Raw genomic sequence first — 25,403 nt, 5'->3', positions numbered from 1 at the left:
ATCCAGAGGGACCTGTACAGGCTGGAGAAGTGGGTCTGTGAGAACCTCATGAGGTTCAACAAGGCCAAGTGCAAGGTCCCACACCTGGGTCAGGGCAATACACAGGTTCAATACAGGATGGGGGATGATATAAATGAGAGCAGCCCTGCAGCGAAGGACTTGGAGGTGCTGACTGATGAGAAGCTTGACATGAGCTAGCAATGCACACTTGCAGCCTGGAAGGCCAACTGTATCCTGGGCTGCATCTAAAGAAGCGTGGCCAGCAGGTCAAAGTAGGTGATTCTGCCCCTCTGCTCCACTCTCGTGAGATCTCACCTGGAGTACTGTGTCCAGGTCTGGAATCTTCAATATAAGAAGGGTATGGAACTGTTGAAACAGGTCCAGAGGAGGGCTACAAAGATGATCAGAGAACTGGAGCACCTTCCATATGAGGACAGGCTGAGAGAGTTGGGCTTGTTCAGCCTGGAGAAGAGAAGGCTCCAAGAGACCTTACAGCAACCTTCCAGTACCTGAAGGGGGCCTACAAGAAAGCTGCGGAGGGACTTTTTACAAAGGTTTGTAGTGATAGTACTAGGGGGAATGGCTATAAATTGGAGGGGCAGATTTAGACTAGACATAAGGAGGAAATTCTTCACAATGAAGGTGGTGAGGAACTGGAACAGGTTGCCCAGGGTAGTTGTGGATGCCCCATCCCTGGAGTGTTCAAAGCCAGGCTAGATAAGGTCTTGAGCAGCCTGATCCAGCAGGAGGTGTCTCTGCTTATAGCAGGAGGGGTGGAACTGGATGATCTCTAAGTTCCCTTCCAATTCAAACCATTCTATGATTCTACTATTCTCACGTTTGTCACTATTTTCTGTACAGAACAGAACAGTTACGAATAACCCAAGTGATTTCTGTACTTGTGTGTCCTCAAAGGCAGAAAAATATAACCTCTTTCACGCATAAGTAGGGTGAAGGTTTTATGCTGCTTTGACAATAAACAATCATTTGGCCGGGGAGGCAGGTTTTTTTTTTTAACAGAAGTTGTTTACTTTGGGGTTTTTTGAACCCTCATGGTTAAGTGTAGACAAGAGCTTTCCTTCCTTAGATAGTGATCCATTCAACCTCAGAGAAAGGCACCATTTCAAGGGATGCTGTGAATGCGTAAGTGACGGAAACTCAAGTTCTGCAGCTCCTACTTCTTTATACAGCCAGGCAAAGAGACATGACCCTGCAGAGCTTAAGAAGTTCGAGCATATGCTGAACAGTGAATTCCAAAAAAAATCAGACTCTCAACCTTCAGAAAAGCATCTAAAGGCTGCTTATAAAAAATACCCCATGAGTTAAAGCAAACTCAATATCTGCAGTCAGCTATTCTAGTAACACTACAGCACTGAGTAAGCAGGTGTTTTACTACAGAAGTATATTCCTCTAATTTCACATTCATGTCCTACAGTAACTTGCCCAAATGTAATTCAAACCTCTAAGAACGTTGCAGAGTTAGAACTGCAGCTCTATAAAATTCATCTCAAGTTTCTTTGCCGGATGCTTTCAAGGCTTTTAATTTTCTGCAACAGTTTCTACATACTGAAGAGCAACTGATTAAAAATGCTGGACACCATCATTTTCTATTTTAATAACTGGACACTTCCCACACTGTCCTGCCTAAATGAGGTTTCTTTCTTCTTGTGTGATCCTTGATAGTATTTGATGTTCTTCTGAAATAGCCCATTTAATATCAATGCTCATACATTTACAGATTTAAAGTCATCATAAACTGTTTCATTAGCCTAACCCACCATGAAGCACAGGCTACACTATCTCACCTAGTAATTTCTGCAATGTTCTACTACATTTTGGTAAGTGAGAGGGTGTCTTCTAGAAAACATATGCATTGGGTTTTTTAAACATAAGCTTCAGCAGATCAATAAAATACCCTATCACAGTATTATTTCAGCAGAGAAATAAATTTACGGTGAAAAACGTGCACCTTTTCAGTGACTTTTGCCTCAGTCATTGGGTCTTCTCATATTATCATTCATTTAAAGAGTCTTATACCCTTAAAAGACCTCCTCTGCCTAGGAACTTACAGAACACGATTCAGCTATAGCTTTGCCTTGGTTAAATTACACTTCTCTCACCTTTAGACAGACTAAATAATTCCTTTATTACCCCTCCTTTAATGCTTTCCAACCTTTCATTTCCTAACTGTTACGGTGTTTTAAGTGGGGCCAATGCATTTCATTAAGCTTTAAATTGTGATCTGTATCTTATCTGTCAATTAACGACCAGCAGCAGACCATAATGCTTAGTTGCCAATAACCTAACTACTTTTCCAAGAACTATTACCATTCCCTTCTAAGGTACGTGCATAGGTACTTCTTACCAAAATCAAGCCCCAGCCACAGTAAGAAACTCAAAGAATTTATTTTGGCTTAACAATAATGACAACACCTATAGCAAAATTTCACCATAATATGATTATTAATTACTAACATCCATTATCAATTCAGCAAGAGGAAAACCCTTAGGCCTTCGGGAACGGTGGAGAACAAGTGCAGGGAGCGGTGATCCCAGAGTAGCATTAATGGAGGCATTATTTGTACCATAAACTATGAAGACATTTAGAAGGGCCGTAAACTGAGCTAAAGCAACTGACAGAAGATGTAATTATACAAGCATCTGCATTCCAAATTTTGCCCAAATTTGCAATTTCCTACAATTAGGGAAGAATGTATGCATCTACGTCTTATGCATTTTAAGTAAGACATTCACTGTTCAAATGTCGGTTCCCAGGCACACCTATCGTCCTTCCAAAACAAAGAGGCAGGGAAGCCACAGAGAGGAAATGTACCTATTTATCTAGGAACAGAAGGCCATCTTTTAACAGGGGGATGAGTCCTCTGTGGAGAAAATAAAAATATATGCAGAAATGCACACAGCTGCATCCAAGGAAGAACAGCTACCACAGCCTGGCACGGCACTGCTGCTCAGTGCTTTTTTTTTATCAGACTGCAAGTCATTTGGTCAGCCTTTAGAACAGCATCCAAGCTGCTTCTGCTCAGCCTTTAGAACAGCATCCAAGCTGTTCTCCAATGGAAAGCTTTTAGATGGTGAGGAAACCCAGTAATGGAAAGCTAGAAGTTAAAGTATTTGAATGAGATAATTTCATAAAGAGGAGTGACCTGATCTTGTTGGAATGGATTCTGTATCTTTGATAATTTGGTTTGGTTTGGTTTGGGGGGGGGGTGTCAGTTTGTTTAAGATAATCAAATGAGTCTGCATTTAGGTTCATGTATCTAAATACCACGTTGATAGGAGTCAGATAAGTCGGTTTAGCTTATGATAAAGGAAAAGGATAGAAGATTAAGAAAAGGGGAAAAGAATACCATTAAGATTTTTCAGGGTCCTTACCAGAAAAATGCTAATGTCTCCAAATACCAATACACAAGACAAAAGCAAATGACTGATAAGAGCATTGCCTGCTTGCTAAACCTACAAATATCTATCAGACAGGGAACAAAAAGGGAAGTTAATCCTCTTATGCCTATAGGCAACAGAATGCTGCAACTGCTGTGCAGCCAGCTCCTGTGAGCAGACTTGCTTACAGAAAGGGCTTCGCCCAGCTTTCCTCCTGCAATGGAGCTGGGCTGGATCCTACCCCTGAACAGACGCACACAGAGGCAGTTGCTTCAAGGACAGCCCTTGAATTGGATGTGATTATTCTGTTGCAGCAACTCTGTCAGCAGAACCAGCCAGGGATAAACCTTAAAATAGTTAATGGTTTTCAAATAAATCAATAATTTCTGCATCACCTCTGATCAGCTAAAGAGGTTACGAACACAAAAAGAGCAGACACAAAGCATCAGCACAAGCTTAAAACAAGATGGGCAGAATCACTATGCTCTGGAGCCAGGAGCTCATTGAAACCTCTTCAGCTACTTCCCGATAAGATCTGCAAGCCTACCAAACAGTACGGTCTCACTGCTCTCAGGGAGGTGGGACAGTCCCACGAAGGAGCACCAAATGTGCAGGTTCTTTACCATCAAGTACAAGGAGACACAGTTCAGACTTGTCAAAGTCCCATATGCCACACAAATCTGAGTGTGACCCACAAGGAATAAGAGATAAACACCTATTTCCTTCTGTAAATTATAAATCTTCAGCATTTTACAGTAATAAAAATTCCATTCTAATAGCCCAGCCTTTTATAGTGCATTTCTTTAACTACAGTTTTATCTCTAGACTTTTAAAAAACCTTGAATTCAAGTATAAGATCACACAAATTAATGTAGTAATAGGCGCATAATGAAAATATATGGTATGAAAAGCAGAGTATGTCAGTGTAAGTAACTTAGGCACTTGCAGAAAGGCTGCAGAGCTACTTTGAAATAGACCTTGACAACTACAAATTACAAAGGAAGGCAACAGACAAGTCTTGCACCATATAACAAATTGTTCACTTATTTTTCCATTTGTTCTTCCAAACTTTTATCTTGGCCAGCAGAGACAACACTGATGATATGAGATATCATCTCAGATCTGAGTGACTTGCAGAGGCTTTGACGGCCCCACTTTGTTTCAAGTAGAGCTCTACCACGCTGCAACATGGAAGCAGCCACTTTAGAAACCAAGTGCTGCTTGTGACTTGCACTATTCTGTATTACCCTGCTTTGGGAGAATAGGATGAGAAATAAATTCTGGCAATGTAGTCCCCCCAAAGAAAGAATGTTTATACAAACCATTCCTAAAAAAACACAGATGAGGGAAAGTTATTACCACTTATTCATACAAATTTTCAGAAAAGGGTCTGTCTTATGTAAAAACTACAAGGCAAATTAGGGGGCAAAGAAAAAAACCAAAAAGAAACCTCTCTTGTTCCCTCCATAGGTGTTGCACTTCTACTGCAGAACGTTCTGCAGCCCTGCATCTCTGCTCTCTGCTTTTGGGGGCAGCAGGAACAGTGCATCCAGAGCAGCAAAGGTCTCACCAGCAACCTACAGCTATGGCATGGAGGCAAATGAACCTTAACTCCCAGCTGGAGATTTGTCTACAAAGCACATTTTCAGAGTTTCAGTAAAAAAGCAGACATTTTCTAAAGCCAGTAAAAATGCAGTTCCTCTCACAGTTTTGATGGTAAGTAGCAGCCACAGATAGATATGAAGATGCTTGAATGGCTGTCATAACTTTTGCAGCAGTCAAAGGGCAAATCCTACAGCTAACCTGCGAAGGAAAAATCAAATATCCGTCCTACAGTTCTGAGAGAGCTGTTAAGATTGTTAGAAGTAGTGAGTTTTGATCTCAGAAGTGTATTAAAGCTTTCTTTAGATGCATTTCTGGCTGGGAAGAAGGGATGTCACAATATCAAATTACAGGTTTACTTTTATTTCAGATACTCTACAAGCACAAGGGACAAAGACAGAGAAATCAGTTGAATACTTCACTTATGCTCCTGTACCCTTGATTTCAGGGCAGATGACTGAGACAACAGGGCCAAGGTTTTAAGAAAGAAGAAAATTTGAAGTTAAGCTTTGAACACATGAACACAAACGGTCCTTCCAAAAGCATCTCTGTTAATGCACCTGAAAACCAAGCAGTACTGCCAAGTACACATTACTTGTAACTCCTGCTGGCAGAGAAGCCACCCATCCCGACAGTCTGCCTGGAGCTGTACAGCAAGACAGACACCTCCTGGACGTTACTGTCCCAGAAGCCCACTCTGAGATATTCAGTAAAATACACTTGTAGTGTTTCAGGTAGAGTTGCTCTAAAATACAACCACTGGCTATAGTGTTTAAATACAGCCTTTGTCACCCAAAATTAGCTACGTCCCCAAGATATTGCTCTTGGGGATGACAAGATTCGTTGCTGTGACTCACCACCTGCAAGACTCCTGGCCACAAGTACCTCATATCCCACCCATCAGCCTCCAAGATTCTCATAGTCAAAAGGTAAAGGTTGTGCTGGGACTTGCAATCTTATGTACCTTGTGCATCTGATACCTACAGGCATTCCCAGCCATTGTCCATGTTTGATTGTGTTTTAACTGTGAGAACATAAGAACTACAATTATTTCTTAAAAAGGCACTAAAATATTTACAGTGGCTACAAAACACATTCTCCCACTGGAATGGGTTTATTTTACAGTTTATTGTTAAATAATGATCATCTAAAATTTATTGGGGTATAATCCTTCAGCTGCATTTACTACATGTTTCATTACCTTGGTTGGTACCCAACATCTTGGCAAATAATGCAAGTAAAATATTAACACTGGTTATTGATTATATTTTAACTGATACTGTCAACTGAGCAAACATTCTGCATTTTGGCAAAGGAGGGGAAAACAGCATCATTTGGGAAGCAAGAAAAACTTTCACCCACACTTACCTCAAATCCCAGAGTTCTGCATGCAAAACGAGACAGCACTCTAGGTTTTAATGTTTCTCTCTTCCCTAAGGAGCCGGAGTCTTTTAGAATACATAAGCCCAATGAAAAATGTCAGGCTGGGTAATTTATTTTCAGTTGCAGGTTTTGTGTGTGTTTGAAATGGGTTTGCTGATTTAGCAAGCAATATGTAGAGTTTCTCTGTCTCTCATACAGATCAGCACTCATTCAGCAATCTGCACAGCAAGTTGCATCTGCAAACAAAGAATACTTGTCTTTTTCATCTCTCTTTATGCTGCAAGCTTAACATTGATGTTTCAAGTCTGAGCAACTGGCACAGAGTCCTCAGGAGTAACCAAGAGTCTTTCAAAATTCTCCCAGTTCTGCTTATGTGCACTAACTTCCCACGTGTACGTCAGCCTTAAAGCTAACTGCGGGCTTCAGGTCTAACGCAAATGTTAAATCCTGACATTAAAAGGAGAACTGATGCACAGAGATGCCTTCTTCCCTCTTTCCAACACAAGAGAGAGCACATTGCCCTCCAGGATCAATGACACGGATCTCCAACGCATTCTCCACAGGCACTTACCAGAAACAAGCAGCCTCAGATCTCCTGCTAGGAACACTGATGAGTGACAAATAAACCAATGCAAGAAAATATATGAGCAAAAAGTGAATGCAAAGATTAGGTTCTTACTTCCTACTGTCTACAGTGCATCCATGCTTTCTAATAACCTACATCTGCTAATACTATGGCAACTACATCAGCAGCAAATTTAATTGCACATTTAACCAAATAAGCACTATACAAAAAAGCCCTTAGTCTTGTCCTTCCTTGCCATACTCTTGTACATGTCCTCCACTGCTCCCCTTGATGGATGTTTCTGTGGATTTCTCTGGGTTTTCTCCCTCTATCCAGACATCCAGGCCCAGCTAACCATGTGTTTCCAAATGCAGCTCTTATGGTTTTGCTAGTTCTTCAATTCCTTTTTGCATGAAAAGCTCCACTGACAGCTGATCAGTGCTCCAGATGGAGGTCTGCAAATACAAAGTGGAACACAGAAATGTTCTGGGACTGGGGAAGGAAATGTGCTAACTGAGGAAATACACCAGCACTGAATGATCCCCTACCTGCACCCCAGACAGCCTGGATAATTAACTACTCACTACACTAACATCTCCATATTAGCAGAAAGCCCAGAGAACTAGAATAAGCAGCAGAAATAGGAAAGATGTAATGTGAACAGTTTCCTGTAAAAAGAAGAGCTTCTGACAAGCCTTCAGAATCCTTGAGCAAGAACTCAGCAGCTTCTTTGCCAACAAGTCCTGGGTTTAAGGCAGCAGAAATGCAGCCCAGCTGCAAAATGGTACAGGAGGGAACACAGCAGACCAGGAGCTAGTCCAACTCCCACCAGTGCTCCTCATCATTTGCACAGTGGAGAAAATAATTTCCCTCATGCACACACATACACTGCACATGCCTTTATTTACATGCAGGTTAGCCACACACAGCACAGCCACTGAGTGCTAGCAGTGGCTACTGGGGTACCCATACCATAGTTCCTCATGTCCCCTGACAATTCATTTGGAAAAACTTTGGAAGTGCACTTGTTCGGGTAGATAAAACTCAACTCAATACCAGTAAGAAAACCTAACCAAAACCAGAAACACGTAGGTCAATATTTCAGCATGAGCCTCTGGAGCTGCTTTGCTGCTTCAGATAGTGAAGCCTTAAATCCAAGTGCATCAAAAACCATTCAGTCTTTTATAAATGTAAGAACCTTAGGAAAAAAATCTCCATTTATTAGATTCTATGAGGTCTCCAGCAGTGTGCAGCAATGAGTTGGCAGTGGCAACAAGTTTGACTGAACCTCAGGACTCTTGGGATGGAGTGCAAGCCTCTCTGCATTTTAGACCCTGCCATCCTCCCTTGATGGGGTGTCCCATGCCATTCCTGCCACCACCACTGACCACCTCTGCACTTTCCTTCTCCCCAGCAAGAGAAAACAAACAACCCTGTCCCATACAGCCCTTCCCCAACACAGTATGAATCCAATGGACATCTCTTCCAAAATGGGCAGATCTGCATCCTCCCACCCTATCGAGGCTGCAGGTGCAAGAGTTTAGGGAGGCTAGAGCTTACTGAATGGATGGAGAGGTGACTGATCAGCAGAATAATACAAAACCAAAGACAGTATGTGGGTTTCAGCATGTTTTTCCACTGTAATTAAGGAGGCCAAATATGGGCCAGGGACTACAAGCTCTTAACGTCTCAACTCTGGGTATTCAGGCACAGCATGAACCAAGCATGCAAGCAACACCATCAGTATTACTAGAGAGGACTTAAGTGTGGAAAGAGCATGTTCAAACACAGATTAATGTCTCTAAGTCTTTCTGGAACATGCCTCAAAGATACATGCATGAGCAAGCTCCATCTCACCATATCGCCATCTCAGAGAAGTCTGTCTTGCTTTTAAACACTAGAGAGCACAGAGGATCCAAGATACACTATCCCATGTCTCAACAAAAGCTCAGCATGGTGTGAGCATTTATGTGATGACAACTGAAACGATCACCATTTGGAGTCAAACACTTTGCAATCCAGCTTGTGGATGCCAAATGCTCAACACAGACTGAAATCAAATCCCCTTCTCAAAGAGGGGAATAGACAACATGAAATGTTCAGAAAGGAAAAAGCAAACAAACAAGTTCTCTTCTGGAATTAGGAGGTTTCATCTGTTACATTTATATTTATTTCTAAGAGGAGAAACATTTTTAAAGCTTAACCATTTCAGTCAACTTTTTGATCATTTACAATCCCCAAAATGTCACCAGAGAAACAACGATTACTTGCCCAGAACTGCATGCAGCAGAACAAAGCTAACAATAAGAAAGTCCCATATTCAGATCACACCTCTGTCACGTGCCCTTTCTCTTCCAAGATACTAAATGCAGTGCTGCCTAGAGATGAATATCAGTTAAAATGTCATATCAATCAGGGTTTCACAAATCACCCAAATCCCATGGCAACACTCAGATGTCTTCTAATGAACATCCCTGAAAAAGGAAATGGTGTCAGGATCATTCCAAGCACATAAGCAAGGAAAGTGCTGGGAGCAGGCAGAGACAAACAAAAGAAAATAAAGAAAGAAAGAATAAAAAGAAAATAAAGAAAATACGTTCCTTAATTTTAAAAGGTTTAATATGAATAGCTTAACTACCAGAACTACAGTGTGCAATGACCAATGAGCAATGATTGAACATGCAACAGATGGACACATTGCCCCCGAAAGCACATCCTGAATACCAAGCAGTTGTGTTCAGTGGTGTAAACCACTGTTGTGTAGCAACGACGTTAGGACACCTGAAATACCACTACACAGTCCAAAATAAATCAATCAATCGATCACAGGCGTAAGTGAGATTTCAACAGGTTTTCAAGTCCAATCTACAGTCTTGGAGTAGAACCAACTCCTCCTCAGCCATACCTGACAAATACTTCCATAATCTGGTTCTTGCAGTGTCCATGAATGGAGACTTCACAGCTCATCAGACAACCTACTCCTACGTTTCTCTGTCCTGGGCATTAGGAAATTATTTCCTTCATATCTAAGTACAATCTCAGTGTTGCAATTTACAAGCATTCTTGTCCCAGTCACTGAGAACATGGGAAAAAACACAAAAATCAAAATCTTCCCCCCACAGAAAACAACTTCATGTTCAAAGAATCACACACCTCACCTTAGTTTTTCTATTTTTGTCATAAAGACTTTCAAAGATCTCACATTCCAGACTTAAAATTACTTTAATTTTTTTCTTCTGGAGTCTCCCCAATTTCTCTCCTAAATTGTGATGCTAAATGCAAAGAAAGAGTGGAGTTACCTTGTTCTATCAGCTCTGTTTAATCCACCACTGCCTCCAACAGCCTTTCACAGCAAATAGCTAGGAAGTGAGTCTAGGACCAGACAAGTATCTAACAGTTCCTCACAGGAAGACATAACTTCCTAAACTCCAGGAGACTGCAGCTGAGGACTTTCCTGACTCAAGAATACTTCCCGTATTTCAGGCTTAACAATGATTTTTTTTCATTAATTTGTCCACTAATTCCGTCTAGGTTCACCCATCATGAAAACCAAGGAGCATTAAAAAACCCAAAAAAGAACAGTAAAAAAATGTTTCCTCTTACTCCAGTGTGATCTTCCTGTTCATTCCCTCCTATTCCAGTGCAAGGAGCCCTAACCTAGGTAAACTTCCTTGCAGAGAAACCCTTTCACGGCTTGGGTCACCACTGCTTGCCCTCCTTGTGACTTTTCAGCTCAACCTCAGGGAGGTTTTATTGAGTTACAGCTGACACCAGAACTGCACACAGCACTCCAGGAACAGACTGGAATCTTTTAAGTTTTGATTTCTTCTGCTTTCCTAGCAATACTTCAGATTCAGTTTACCATGTCCAACCACTGGCATTTCCACAGAACCATCATTATAACCCCAAGAGCTCATTCACATACCCTGACAGTCAGATCAGGAAAAAAAAAAAAGCATGTAAAATGATCCTCCTTTCAGATGCAATTGTTAGATTTATCTCCGTGCAATTTTATCTCACATTATACCACTTCACTACTCATACAGGGGTGCTCTATAATCCCTGCTGTTGTCCTTCATATGTGCTCTCAGGGATTTAGTCTCATCCCAGCCTTGCTATCTACTTACTTGCCAGCACTGAGCAGCATGGGCCACAAGGCTCCACCGGCAACCACCTCTGCAAACCAATCACAACCACTCACTCTCCGCTGCCTGCACTTCTGTTTGCTTGAGGGTAAGAGGAAAGACATACACATGGGCAGTTTATTTTTGTTGAGAATCTTTTCAGACACTATCAAATGCCATTTGTAAATGCAATTAAACAACCTCAATCCAACCTCCCTTGCCAGTATGCTTGCTAGTCTCTTCAAAGAGCTCCAACAGATTTCAGATTCATAATTCCTCTCAGCAAAAAACTGCGCTGTCTCTTCCCCAGTAAATCAAGCTTAACTATGTGCCCTCAGTTCTGTGCTTCAGAACAGTTTCTGCTCAATTGCCTGGCACAGACATCAGGCCTACTGGTACCAACAGACATAATTACTCTGTGTATTATGTCTTTTAGAAGTACAAGGTAGTGGGCACAAGAGCAACACTGAACCACACTGTCCCTCAGCTGGAAGTGCCTGTGAGAGCCAAAATAACTTTCGGATGTCTCAGTATCACAATGTACAAAGTTAGAGATAATGACCACTTCAGCTACCGCCATATCTTCTATTTGTTTGACTAAAAAAGTAGTACAGAAGGAAAGATTTGATAAGCTCATTTCTCCAGGGAAAAGACTGAACAGGACAGAAACCTACAACTGATAGATGAGCTTGCATCCAGCAAGCATCCTGACCATGGGGAAAAGAGAAAGACTACAGACAGAAAGCATCACATAGGCAGCAACATTATTCAAAGGAAGGGCTGATATAAAGAGGATTGATGGAGAGTCATCTGACCCCTAGCACTCAAAAAAATGCTGGTGTGTAGCATTACAAAACAAAAGAGGAGGCACTTCTGAAAAACCATCCTTTCAACAACACAAAGACGCACTCCATTTGTTTCCCACTTTCCAAGACTCATATGACATTTACTGAATCTCAAACGCTGGAACTTGACCAACCATCATTCAAATCCAATCAGTGCATCTATTTCAAAGCACAATGAAGAATTCATCAGCGGATCTTGTTGTACCTGATTTCCAAACCTGAGCTTCAAAAAATTACAGAGATTATTATACCATATTTAACAAAATATCTAACAGCATAATCAGAGCATAGCTTGCTTTGGAAATCATGATTAGAAATTTTATGGTTTAGAATCAAAGATCTGAGTTGTCCTGCAACAGTCGCACCTCATTTGCCACAAAAGCAAGCAAATCTGGCAATGCTAGTGGCAGTACTACCCTTTTTAAAAATGGGCACAACGTTATCCTTCTTCCAGTCACCAGCGACTTCTCCTGATTGCTATGACTTTTCAAATATCATGGAGAGTGGCTTGGCAACCACATCAGCCAGTTCCCTCAGGACTCTGGGATGCATCTCATCAGGTCCCATAGACTTACATATGTTCATGTTCCTCAGGTGGTCATGAACCTGATCCTCCTCTACTGTGGGAAGGGGTTTACCCTCCCTCTTCACCATCTTGCTGTCCCATGACCCAAGAGGGGTGAGGGGACTGGTTATCAGTGAAGACTGAGGCAAAAATTTGTTAAGTACCTCAGCCTTCTCGTCGTCTGTTGATACGTGATCATCATTCCCAACTATCAGTGGGGGTACATTCTCTATAACCTCCCTCTTTTGATTGACATAGCTGTAGAAGCCCTTCTTGTTAGTCTTCACTTCCCTTGCCAAGTTCAGCTCCCGCTGCACCTTGGCCTTCCTGACCTCATCCCTACACAACTGGGCAGCGTCCCTATACACATCCCAGTTTACCTGTCCCTGCTTGCACTGCCTGTGCAGTTCCCTCTTCTTCTTTAGATTAACCACCTGGTCTCGACTCAGCCACACCAGTCTCTTCCCTTTCCTGCCTGATTTTCTACATACGGGGACTGTGCGCTCTTGCGCTTTATGGAAAGTATTCTTAAATATTTGCCAGCTCTGTTCCGCTCCTTTAGCCCCAAAGTCCCAGGGGGTCCTACTAAGTAACTCCTTGAAGAGCTGGAAGTCCGGTTTCCTGAAATTAGTCCTGACTATACTCCTCACCTGTCCCATATCCCTCTGGACCTTGAACTCTACCACTGCAGCCCAGGCTGCCTCTGATCAATATTTCTCGATCTGACACTTTTTATTTTGTCAGCCAATCCATAATCCTCTTTACCAACACGTCAATCTATAATAAATAAAACGAAAAAAACCCCAAACAAGCAAATCTCCCTTCCCACCCCTGCCCCAGTGAATACAGACCCAAAACAGTGATACAGGATTTTTGTAACTGCTGTATCTGCCCTAAATGTTTCTTCCATTTTTTATCCATTCACAGGTTTCATAGATTGCCTGTTAGTGTTCCCTCTTCTCGATGCCTGAAAAAAATTACTATATTTTATGCCTGTATCTTTATCATACATTTCTTCATGCCAGCATGTTAACACTCGGATTCACCTTCTACATCTATATCAACAGCTCCTTTTATGCCCCACCGCCCCCCTCCAGGTGCTTCCCTGTGCCTCCCCATCCCTAAGTCAGCGAATACCTTCATATCCCCTGCTTTCCCCCACAGCCAGCCTCCCACATCCAATCTGTTCTTCCACCAAATCTAGTGCTTAGTCCCTTCTCTCACTTCACAGGCTTCAAATCCATCTTATTCCTTCCCCCATCAAACATTTCAAAGACTGCCAATTCAGTGAAAGACGACAAGCTCTGGCCTCTCCTATGCTAATACCTATCTTTATCGTTCTCACTATAACCATCACTGATGCTTTCAGTCTGCTGTCTCTGTCCTCTCTGGAGGCTGCCATAACTTCCTCCTCTTCTCTCCTCTGCAGCCCCTATCCTTTGATGTCTTCCCTTCCAAAACAACACTTATTTTGTTTAAGCATGCTGGGATGGAAGCCTACTTTGTGTTCGAAGACAACCTGGCATGCTGTAGGCATAAACAGACAAGTAACTGTAGATCTGTCACTAAGATTGCAGCAAGGTTGACACAGAGCAGCAACAGGGAGGCTGCCCTAGGATGGGTCGCACTGAGAGAGCTGAAAAATACAGGATCTTAAAAGTCATTAATGATCAAGAATGCCACCCAAAGCCTTACCTTTTCAAACCACAAAGCCTTTTGGTGTGTTACAAGCTTATGCAGTTGGTCACGGAGAGTCCATAGATCTTTGGATAATCTGTCAATTTGCCCAGTCAGACTGTCAGCCCACGGGCAGTGTGAGGTCACCTTTGGCAGCCTGATTTTTGCCACACATGTGTCCTGGGACTCGCCAGCGGCTCCCTCTTCAACCATATTATCTAACACAGTTTCCTAAAGGGAAAACAAGAATTACTTTTCAGTAAGAGCGAAATCATTCCTTCCCCCCATCAGCATCTTCCTGGTAATCCATAATAAGGAATTCACAGCTGCCACCTCAGTAAACGGTTGCTCCACAATTTCAGAGTTACTGTAAGAGATAATCTCCTCAGATCACTATAATGTGTTTCTAAGTGAACAGAAAATTTATCTCGCTACCTGAGCTTCTTTCAGAAAGCACTGCCTACTGTGAGCTACTCTCCATGCACTAAAGTATAAAGTAACGCTCGCAGGATGGAGATCACTAGTACTGCAGAAGCTCTAGATATGCCCCTTTCCCTCAGACTCTGAGGTTGGATGCTCTTCTATGGCTTTTGTAACAAAGCAATGAAACGACCAGGAAGGCAATACAGCCTTACACCATTCCAGAAAGCTCCATCGGCTTTGTGGCACAGAAAGCTGTTAACACCCATGCAATCACTTATGCATATAAAACTATACAAGTTGAGGAACCTCAAGAGATCCTTGCTCCAGGCTGGTCAGGAGCTCTGTCAGCTCTGCTTGATCATGATCACCTAGCTGGTCCTAAAACTAATTCTGCAACTGCCTTTAGAGACAGCAACCATTATTTGAAATACTCAAAAAAACCACCAAATAACTTCTGAGTCCTTGAAATGTAGGCACTTGTACACCGCAGTGCAGAGATAGATACGTAGATATGTAGACATAGTTTTCAAGTCAGGGTAACATAGCATAACTAAAGGACCCAGACCTCCTTGCTCAAAGACTATTAAATGTTTATTTCCATATTGTCATCAAGAAGACATTAAATAGGACAGGTCATAATCTTATTTAACAACATAATTTGCATTTAAAATTCTCTTTAGAAATTGGAGAAGTAATTTGAAAACAGCAAGAGGAAATTCAGCAGTTGAGCAGCATGGTGTCCATACAGGCAGGGGAAAGCCAAATGCATAACTACTGGCCCAGCAGCAACACCGCTGGAAGAGATGTCAGAGCACCAGAAGTCACCAGTGTCATGCTGTTAAAGTCAAGTACCATTTTAGAAAATGTAAATACAAGTCTCTGATAGAAGAGCACTGACCATTAACACTGACATGCGGGTGACACTTCTGAAGTTAAACACAGACAAATGAGAAGCAAAGTCCCATATGAGAGCAGCAGTTTGAAGGAAGACATTAAGAGAACCAATTTTGTTGAGCCTAGAAACAAGAACTGGGAAGGCAGTGACATGCTAACAGCCTAGACTTAAAACAGATTGCTATAAAGAGGATGGGAATGTGGTTTTTATTCCCTCTTTCTCTTTTCTGCAGTTAGGTTAAAAACTTTGGCTTAATTCACAGCAAGAGACTTTTAGGCTCATAAAAGAAAAAACACTCTAACATGGGTAAGAATGGCAGAATATCCCCTAACAAAACCTTTCTCAGGAAGCATCAGCACTGTAAATTGGCACAAAGCAGCACTGAGGCCAGCAGCTCATGCTGACCAAAGGCCCAGCTGTGGAAAAAGCAGACATGTTCTGGGCACCAACAGGCTAACAAACTGCTGTAATTAAAACGAAGCTTTTCTGGTTTGTTTTTTCAGTTGTTTTGTTTTATTTTAATTTGAAATTCATCAAATGATAGAATTTTAAAGTCACTTTAATTTTAAAGTAATTTAAATCACTGCAGTCCCTCCATTGTTATTGCTATGTCATGCTCACTCAGGCTTCTATCTACAACACTCAGGAAGACCTGGCAGTGGCTATGCAAGAATCATCCCATCCATCAGATCAGCAAAGCAAAACACAGGGCAAGTGGAAAGAGAAAAAAATGGTAAGTGGAAAGAGAAAGCTAATGTATCCTGAAAGCACATCTCATTCCCATACATCCTACAACATCTGGGGATCACCACCATCATCAGCAAAACAAAAGAAAGGCAAGTTTGCCTCCATGCAGCCTGCTGAATGATTTTAAAAGGTGTGCTTCTCAGGTTTTCTACAAGGCCAGGTTAGATGGGACTTTGAGCAACCTGATCCAGTAGGAAGTGTCTCTGCCCATGGCAGGGGGTAAGACTGGGTGGGATTTGAGGTCCATTCCAACCCAAAACACTCCGTGATTTGATGATTTGTTTAGGATTTCCCCCCAGGAAGCACACTAACATTCACAATACTCCCTACACTGTTAAACATGTCAGAGGCAAGTGTTCTGGTGGATACACTGAAATGCCATCACACTTGCAGTTTTATTTTACCTGTTTGGAGCCAAGCTTATGCTGGTGTTGATGCTTTCCAAATAACCATAAGGTAGACGTGTAAAGTAAACCTCATTATATATCAAACTGCAATTTGCATGGGTCTGCATTGGAAATACTCAAGCCAGGTGAGGTCACTTTGCACTCCTGTGCCTTGCTTTTAGTGTAGAATGAGGCATATGGGCAATTAACAGTCAGCCCACTGAGTCTCAAAATTTTGTAAACTCATCCAGCTAATGTGGTGCTGTAAAGAATTTTTTTCAGCAACCATGAATGGGCAAAAGTTGCAGAGAGAAAAGAGATGGATGGTACCGTTTACACTCATTTGAGAAATCACAAGACGCTCAAGGGAAGGCTTATTGATTTTCTTATGATCATTCCACATAGTTCAAAGGGAAATCTGCAATTTCAACACATTATTTGACTGGGAAAAATGAAGTTGTTTTCAATATCAGCTGCTTGCAAATTAGTTGTTCTCAAGGCTACAATAAAGCTTAGAGGCTCTCTTCTGAAAAGCCATTTAATTTTAACAAAGTGTACAACTGCTACATTTAAAAAACATTAAAGAGATGAAGATCAGACACTTTCATTTGTGTTCACTGTATGGAATTCCGCCACTCTGCCCTCCAATTCCTCAGCTTAGCGGGGTGAGTTTTACTCAAGAAAAGCAGAGGGATGAAGGAGAACTAAGAAAATACTCCTTCCTTTACTAAAGGCTTTTTCTCTGTTTCAAGTGCTGTTGAACAGTTTATTTGCAGCATTTATTTTGTGGGAAGGAGCCTTTGGAAACAGTCAGCTATTTTTCAGAGTCAAGAAAGCTCCACCTCTTGAAATTAGTTAGATTCATTACCATCCACTGCCAATAAACTGGTTCAAGTTGCTTCCACTCCAGAAAGGCTTCTAGTTGCCTGGTTTCAGACTCCAGAATCTGTAACAGCTAGAGAAAAGGAGACAAAACAAAGAAAATAAGGTCACATTGGTCATTTGTCAACTAAAGGAAATGCATGTTTGGTATAAATTATAAAAGAGTGCTAGTGGCACCTGGGACAACAGTGGGTTACTTTACAAGAACACTAACACCAGCTCCGGAAATGTGACGTGAAACTCCCTTCCCAGCATCGTTGAGTTATTCCTGTTCTCAAATGTACTAACACCTTCACCTTTTATATACATAAATGTGAGTTTCCATATTGTACTGATGGATCAAAGAGACGTAATTCCAATATAAGTATGGTCGAGGTGCATGACTGTCACACCTCAAGGTAGACAGAGTAGGACCCAGAATTGTATTCAAACATTTAGTTCATTACCTATAATGTTACAATTCTAAGTCAAGAATATAAGCTTACGTCTAGACCAATATCAGCATCCTATAACGGTTTGAAGAAGGACCATATGACCTGTATGGAATTCATTGATAAAGTCTTTAGATGTTTCCTCGAAGCTGCTGTGAGTTAAGTTTCTGCAAGCGCTCCAGTGCTCATGGATTGTGGATGTTGGTGGGGGATCTCAGACCAGCTGAGAGTGAGCTCTGATTAGTGCTTGCTCCTCTCATTCTCTTATAGTCCATTCTGGAGTGATAACATCTGGGGTACTAGTCAGCCCATCTCCTTTATCTTTTGTCAGTGGTGCTGATGGTAGGGGACAGTGGTTTGCAGTGCAATCCCCACCAGTGTGTAGGAATCCAGAGAACTCCAGGGTCATAGATCGGGACGTTTCCATCACAAAAACACATAGCCAAGCATAACATATGTAGATCACAAAACTTATTTATACTTTTGTTTTGAGGATCACCTCTGAGTCTTTGTTTTTGTTCTGCAGTTATGATGTACCTCTATGATGTACCTCTGCATACCTGCACTGGTACGTGGGAAGGGACAGGTGACCATGGGCCAGTTTGGTCATCCTGATAGGCAAACGAGTGGCAGAGATATAATCGCTCATTCTCCCCTACTTATCCTTGCTGCACAGGTGGGCTTTGATATGGCCGCTGATGTGGCCACCAGACCTCCGTCTGGCCCCTCTCCACCCCGCAACTCAGCAAAGCAGTGGCCCTCTTCAGCAGCTACAAGGATATGACAACGACCATCTTCAAATCTTCTGCGTTTCTTCACTACCAAAATAAACTATGTTTCTCCAAGAGAAATTGCTTTATTTTTATTTTCATCTTTCACTCACTCACATTTATCAAGGCTGTAAGGTCTAAGTGTCACCTTCTCTTCCATGCCAGGTACAGCCTTCTCTTAGCTAAAACCTACACAGCTGGGCTTTGACTTGGTCTCCTCATACTCAACAGTCGTGACCCCAACTGTGAGAAACAGATAACTCCTCCCTCCACTAGTCCCTCTCATCCTGCTCCTGTACCTGCAGAAAATTCAGAACTCCAGTATCTCTAGTTCTCTCTGCCTCCTCCACCAAAATGTTTCATCCCTTATTGAAATGGAGTGGAAGAACTCATCTTAAATATGTTATGTATATTATAAGTGTCTGACCCACTGTACGAGGAATCCCTCCCTTCACCTGAAAGCACCTAAAGGATAGAGGTTATGTTCTCGCTATGCAAATTATAAATATTTCATAAATAAACACATAACATGCATGTATGCACACACGTATATGGAGAAAGAGACATTCCAGGACTAAATATTTATATATCAGTAAAACACAAAAGTATTTGAAAAGAATGATAGATGAACGCATTAAGTATTAATCAGAGCTTAACAGCTTTAACAATTTCAGTACTGAGCATACATTTGAAATCAACAATTTTAACACCGATCTGTTGCCAAAGGCAGCTTTTTAACATGGCACACAAACAGTATACAGTCTCGAACAGAATAAGGACCAGATCAGTACCAGTTAAACCCACCTGATATAGACAGCGATCTTCTGACAGCTTTGTTTGGTTTAGTCACTTACTACCTAACATGTAATTAAGGAACTGCAAAGCATGAGTTGACTTCGCAATTTTATTCTGCAGATATAATTTGAAGATAAGGAAATGAAAGAAAGGAGTGAAATTTGCAATAGTAAGTGCTGGAAATTATGAGCAGTTTACTATAAAGCACTGCTGGATCCAAAATACAATTATTACACAGTTGTTCACACAACTGACACCATGCATTACACTCAAATGATTCTGCTTGTTCAAGCTCAGTTGGCGTACAAAAGGTGGAAAAATGGGTTTCTCTCTTTTTTTTCCTTTTCTCCATTTTTCATAGATACATCTACAGCACAAATAGCTTATATTATGGGATCTGATGCCGGCAATAAAACTCAGCCAAAAAGTTGATTAAATATTCAGGCAACAGCTCAGTTACTTGATTTTGAAGTAGCTTTGTAATGTGGTCATGAGCGGCATGTAATTGCAGTATGAACATGTCTTATAACAGCTAAAGAAGGCAGTATGTTGGAATGGGGAGCTTTTCATTTTAAGCCTCCAAAAAATGTCTTAGTAACAACATACTCATCATCTTTAGTCTAGTGTCACTAGAGGGGCTCCTGAATATTAAAAAAGCTATATGCCACTTGTTTTCACACCACAACTGAGAGGATGTGGTTCTGAAATTTTATCAACAGATCATTTACAGGTTTGGAGTTAACTGCTCTTAATAACAACCAAGGCTTTCTGAGCAGTCTCCTAATCTTCAAGCCTTTCAGGATCTTTCACATTTTGGGGTTTTTATTGCCTCTCACACCCCTGCCCCAAACTGCTTCATTAGTCATACAAACCTTGAACAGCTCATTTGAAAGCACTCATCTGACTCACCTACTTACCCCATCCTCACCTTTCACCAAGGTATCGCGACCCTTGGAAATACCAGGCCAGCAACTGTGAGCTGGATTTTTTCAGCCATAAATAAGTCATGAGACGACCTCACTGCTTATCCTAGGATGACAGTTTTCAACCTAGCTGGAACGCGCTGTGACAACATCAGAAAGCCTGCACGAGTGGATTTTTGAGTTTCTGCCCCAAGAGACTGAAGAAGCTGCTCCTAGATGCCAATATCCTTTGCTATCCTTTGTATGGGCTTCACAAGACTCTGATGTTATTGCACCACAGAGAATAAAGCAGAACACAATAAAATTGTACTACAAATATCCTTGAGATACCTTAGCAAAAAACATAAAAATGAATCAGCATTTAAGGCAGGGAGAAGACAACGGAGTGCATGCCTATGAATCTGGCCACAAGGACAATCTCCATGACCCAAGGATAACAACTGTGACTCAGACCAACCTGAATTCAGCAAATTAACAGCCCTCTGCTCTGTATCAGCCAGCTTCTTTCCCTCAGCCTCAGCATTTACTCAGTCTTCTCACAAGCACTTGTTGTTCTTTAACTAAACCACACACTGTGACTTGGAGGTCAATGGCACACGTTTCCTTAGGTTACTCATAGCAGTCATGCCACTGCTGGCATTTTAGCTGTATTTGCAACTGAGGAAACCAAAGTCCAAACTGTACCTCTGCATTTTCCCCAGATACAGCACCTTTTCTTACTCATTTTGTACCAACAACAGTTCATAAAATAATGCTTTTAAGTCTGATGAGCAGTTCCACTTCTGCTGCTACATAAACCGCTCAAAATGTGAGCCATTCACAAGCTGCAACTAAAGCCGCTTGCTCATTTTCACTGACCTAAGGACCCATGCCTCCTAATGAAATTTAAGGACTAACATCTGCAGAAGAGCATTAATTTTGTCTCATGAACAAAGTGAAGCAGCAAGTAAAAACCGTGCCTCACTATCTAACCAATGCTTAGGGATAATGTATGAAAATTGTCTTTCTGTCCACACAAAATTAAGACAATTAAATCCATTTCCTTTACTCTTCTGGAAGAAGTTATTGTTCCAAAATACCTACACAGAGACAAAAAGTGATGACAAATTCAAAGTGCTAATCTCTGTGGAGAGGTAATTCCATGAAGAACGCCAAGAGCAAACACTTTGCAGTAACAACTTCGATAAACCATTGCAAAGAAACAATCACTGGGACAAACAACAGTGCTGCTATAGAGGCTAAACTGAGCTTAACTGAGCTGCCTCAGAGCAGGCTGCATTGAGAATGCAGCAAAGAGAGACGCAGAAGGATGTAATCTCTGCAGAGACCCTTGCTTCCTATGACAGGCAGCTGTGATCTCCGCAGCCAAACTTTCCACATCCAACTCAGCAAACTTCAGGAACCTCTGTTGCAAAGTCACAGAATCACAGAATCACAGAATAACCAGGTTGGAAGAGACCCACCGGATCATCGAGTCCAACCATTCCCATCAAACACTAAACCATATACCTCAGCACCTCATCCACCCGTGCCTTAAACACCTCCAGGGAAGGTGACTCAACCACCTCCCTGGGCAGCCTGTTCCAGTGCCCAATGACCCTTTCTGTAAAGAATTTTTTCCTAACGCCTAGCCTAAACCTCCCCTGGCGGAGCTTGAGGCCATTCTCTCTTGTCCTGTGCCCTGTCACTTGGGAGATGAGCCCGGCACCCTCCTCTCTACAACGTCCTTTCAGGTAGTTGTAGAGAGCAATGAGGTCTCCCCTCAACCTCCTCTTCTCCAGGCTAAACAACCCCAGCTCTCTCAGCCATTCCTCATAAGGCCTGTTCTCCAGCCCCTTCACCAGCTTTGTTGCTCTTCTCTGGACTCTCTCCAGAGCCTCAACATCCTTCTTATGGTGAGGGGCCCAGAAATGAACACAGTGCTTAAGGAGCGGTCTCACCAGTGCCGAGTAACGAGGGAGGATAACCTCCCTGGACCTGCTGGTCACGCCGTTTCTGATACAAGCCAAGATGCCATTGGCCTTCTTGGCCACCTGGGCACACTGCTGGCTCAGTCGGTTGTCAACCAACACCCCCAGGTCCCTCTCCTCCAGGCAGCTTTCTAGACAGACTTCTCCTAGTCTGTAGCACTGCATAGGGTTGTTGTGCCCCAAGTGCAGGAGCCGGCATTTGGCCTTGTTAAACCTCATGCCATTGGACTCTGCCCAGCGGTCCAGCCTGTTCAGATCCCTTTGCAGAGCCTCCCGACCCTCCAGCAGATCGACACTTCCACCCAGCTTAGTGTCGTCCGCAAACTTGCTAAGGGTGCACTCGATGCCTTCATCCAGATCATTGATGAAGACATTGAACAGGGCTGGACCCAGCACTGAGCCCTGGGGAACCCCACTTGTCACTGGCCTCCAGCTGGATTTCACACCGTTTACCACCACTCTCTGGGCCCGGCCATCCAACCAGTTTTCCACCCAGGAGAGTGTGTGCCCGTCCAGGCCAGAGGCTGACAGTTTCTCAAGCAGAACGCTGTGAGAAACTGTGTCAAAGGCTTTGCTGAAGTCCAGGAAGACCACATCCACAGCCTTTCCCTCATCCAGCAGCCGAGTCACTTTGTCATAGAAGGCAAGACCTGCCTTTTGTGAACCCATGTTGACTGGGCCTGATCATCCAGTTCTCTTGCCTGTGCTTCATGATAGCACTCAAGATCACCTGCTCCATGACTTTCCCTGGCACTGAGGTCAGACTGACAGGCCTGTAGTTTCCTGGGTCCTCCCTGCGACCCTTTTTGTAGATGGGCACAACATCAGCCAGCCTCCAGTTAGGCAACAACATCATCTAGGTTGCCTAGCCCTGTCCCCTTTATTATCCCACCCATCCTTGCCACCAGGCTGCCCAGGGAGGTGGTTGAGTCACCTTCCCTGGAGGTGTTTAAGGGACAGGTGGACAACGTGCTGAGGGGCATGGTTTAGTGTTTGATAGGAATGGTTGGACTCAATGATCCAATGGGTCTTTTCCAACCTGGTGGTGATTCTGTGATTCTAAGAAACACTAAGATGGCACGTGAACAGTTAATCTTAGCCAATGGTATGCCTAGCCTAGGCATGAACAAGTAGCAAAAATCAGTCATTGTAAAGAAAACAGCATGTTCTTACTAGTTAACATATATAAAGAAGCCATTAAGCCTAAATAAAGGTCTTCCACTCATCAGGCAGTAGTCCATGCCTCAATCCCCTCTATAATGCACCTTTTCACAGGCTCAGTTCCAGAGCTCCACAAAACAAGTATTTAATCTCTGATGCTCACAGATTCAACTACCATATCAGTGTCAAAAGTATTTTAATCAAAAATTGCTCTGCCTAAATATTCAGAAAATTATCCTATTGTTAGACAGACCAAAAAAAATAGTCTTTCAGCAATAAATTATGTTTCTTGGCTCAGAGGAAAATACTGATTGTTCATCACATATTGACATAGATCTGTAGACAGAACACTTGCATTGGACTCCAGATTATGGCAGACTTCACTCTAAATGCCAAATGCCAATATCTCTGAAGTGTGACTCGAGGCTCGAAACAGGGTTGGCTTAATATGAAAGCTTATATCGGGAAAGTATAAAGAGACTATTCCATACTTGTATTTGTTTAATAGGAAATTACTTTATTCAACTGTATTTTGGTACTCTGAATACTAGTTCTGAGAATCTATTAACTTCAGGAGAGAAGATGCATGGAGAAGTTCCTTCAAAAAAATATGCAAAAAAGAGGCCAACACTCATGAAAAAGTTACACAAATTACATTACTAGAAGTAATTTAAAGATTTAAGTAATTTAAGTGATTTACGATTAAGGCTTTAGAGAAGTAACCAAGCACAAATTACACAACCAAATAAATTAAAGCACAGCTCATCTCTGCTCCTCACACAAAACTCCCTTACCAAAAAAACCCCGCAAACCTTGACTAATTAGAGTTTTTCAGCAGGCAGGCAGTTAGGTGGATGACATTTGGATTAAAATGGCACATTACTGCCAATACTGCACTTTCAAAGGGCTATGTTTTGACATCTCTTCACCAAAAAAAAACAGAGAAAAACTTGATATCATAAATATCTCACATGGGGACAGAAACCAACACTGTAGGTTGACAGTGTTCCAAGATTCAGTTCCACATTGTGATTTCTTCAGAAGCAAAGCTGGCTTAAGATATATCCCTTCAAAGCTGACACAAAAATAAATAGGCCTGAAAACAAGAAAGTCACACTGGTGAAGTGTGCAGCTGAAGACCAGAAACCAGTAAGAGAAAAAAGACCAATACGTAGGTCCTAGCCACAGGGTAAACAAAGATCCACTGAAATAATTTCTCTGTCTGTGAAATATTGCTAAGGGTAGAGACAGATCAGCAGAAACGCTGCAGCCCAATCTCCACAAGAAGGATGGATCAGAAAGGCTCCTTGATAACAGAAGGGGCTGAGTACCTCTTCCACCGCCAGCTACAGGACCCTGTGGAGTCCTTGACCAAAACACTAGCAAGGATGGGGGAAGGCCCTCTGGGGCTCCGGCAGCAGGTACTTCTGTGTCTGCTGAACATCGCCTCATTTGGAATTGTAATGGTATTGGGGTTTTGTGGTACATACTGGAAGGGAAAACAAGACCTGGATCTTTTGCAGAAGATAAAATACAAAAAGCATAGCAGCTTTAGGTGGAAGACTGTAATACCAGATGCTTGAATGTATGCAAAACCTACAACGCCTAAAACAAAATACATGCATTTTCCACTTGCCAACACCAGGTTTATACCATCGCGGCTCAAAATTAATTGACCTCAGTTTTACATTGCTGAGAGCAGGGAATCAAACCACTAGTTAAAAACTTAGGTGACAAAAATCATGATTATAAAACATATTGCTATTTGTGGAGGGATTTACAAAACAGCTGTTTAAAATGAAACTGAAAGAAAATGGTATTTAAAGCAAACAAAATGAGGCATTTGGCACATAGAATTTG

The 25,403-nt window shown here is 42.2% G+C and overlaps 1 protein-coding gene across 1 annotated transcript in view; it reads right to left on the bottom strand.

Annotated features, from left to right (window-relative positions):
- Positions 1 to 25,403, bottom strand: part of TEDC1 (tubulin epsilon and delta complex 1) — an 83,785-nt gene that overhangs the window by 10,426 nt on the left and 47,956 nt on the right. The window contains exons 6-7 of the mRNA XM_069862464.1: positions 17,480 to 17,566; positions 14,179 to 14,391 (exon numbers count right to left, since the gene is read on the bottom strand). Coding sequence (XP_069718565.1) covers positions 14,179 to 14,391; positions 17,480 to 17,566 — 300 coding nt within the window. The remainder of the gene's footprint in view (positions 1 to 14,178; positions 14,392 to 17,479; positions 17,567 to 25,403) is intronic.

The sequence above is a fragment of the Phaenicophaeus curvirostris genome, chromosome 8, assembly GCF_032191515.1.
Source record: "Phaenicophaeus curvirostris isolate KB17595 chromosome 8, BPBGC_Pcur_1.0, whole genome shotgun sequence".
Lineage (NCBI taxonomy): Eukaryota > Metazoa > Chordata > Aves > Cuculiformes > Cuculidae > Phaenicophaeus > Phaenicophaeus curvirostris.
The sequence above is the reverse complement of the archived record's forward strand: the minus strand, read 5'-3'. Positions and strand labels throughout refer to the sequence as shown.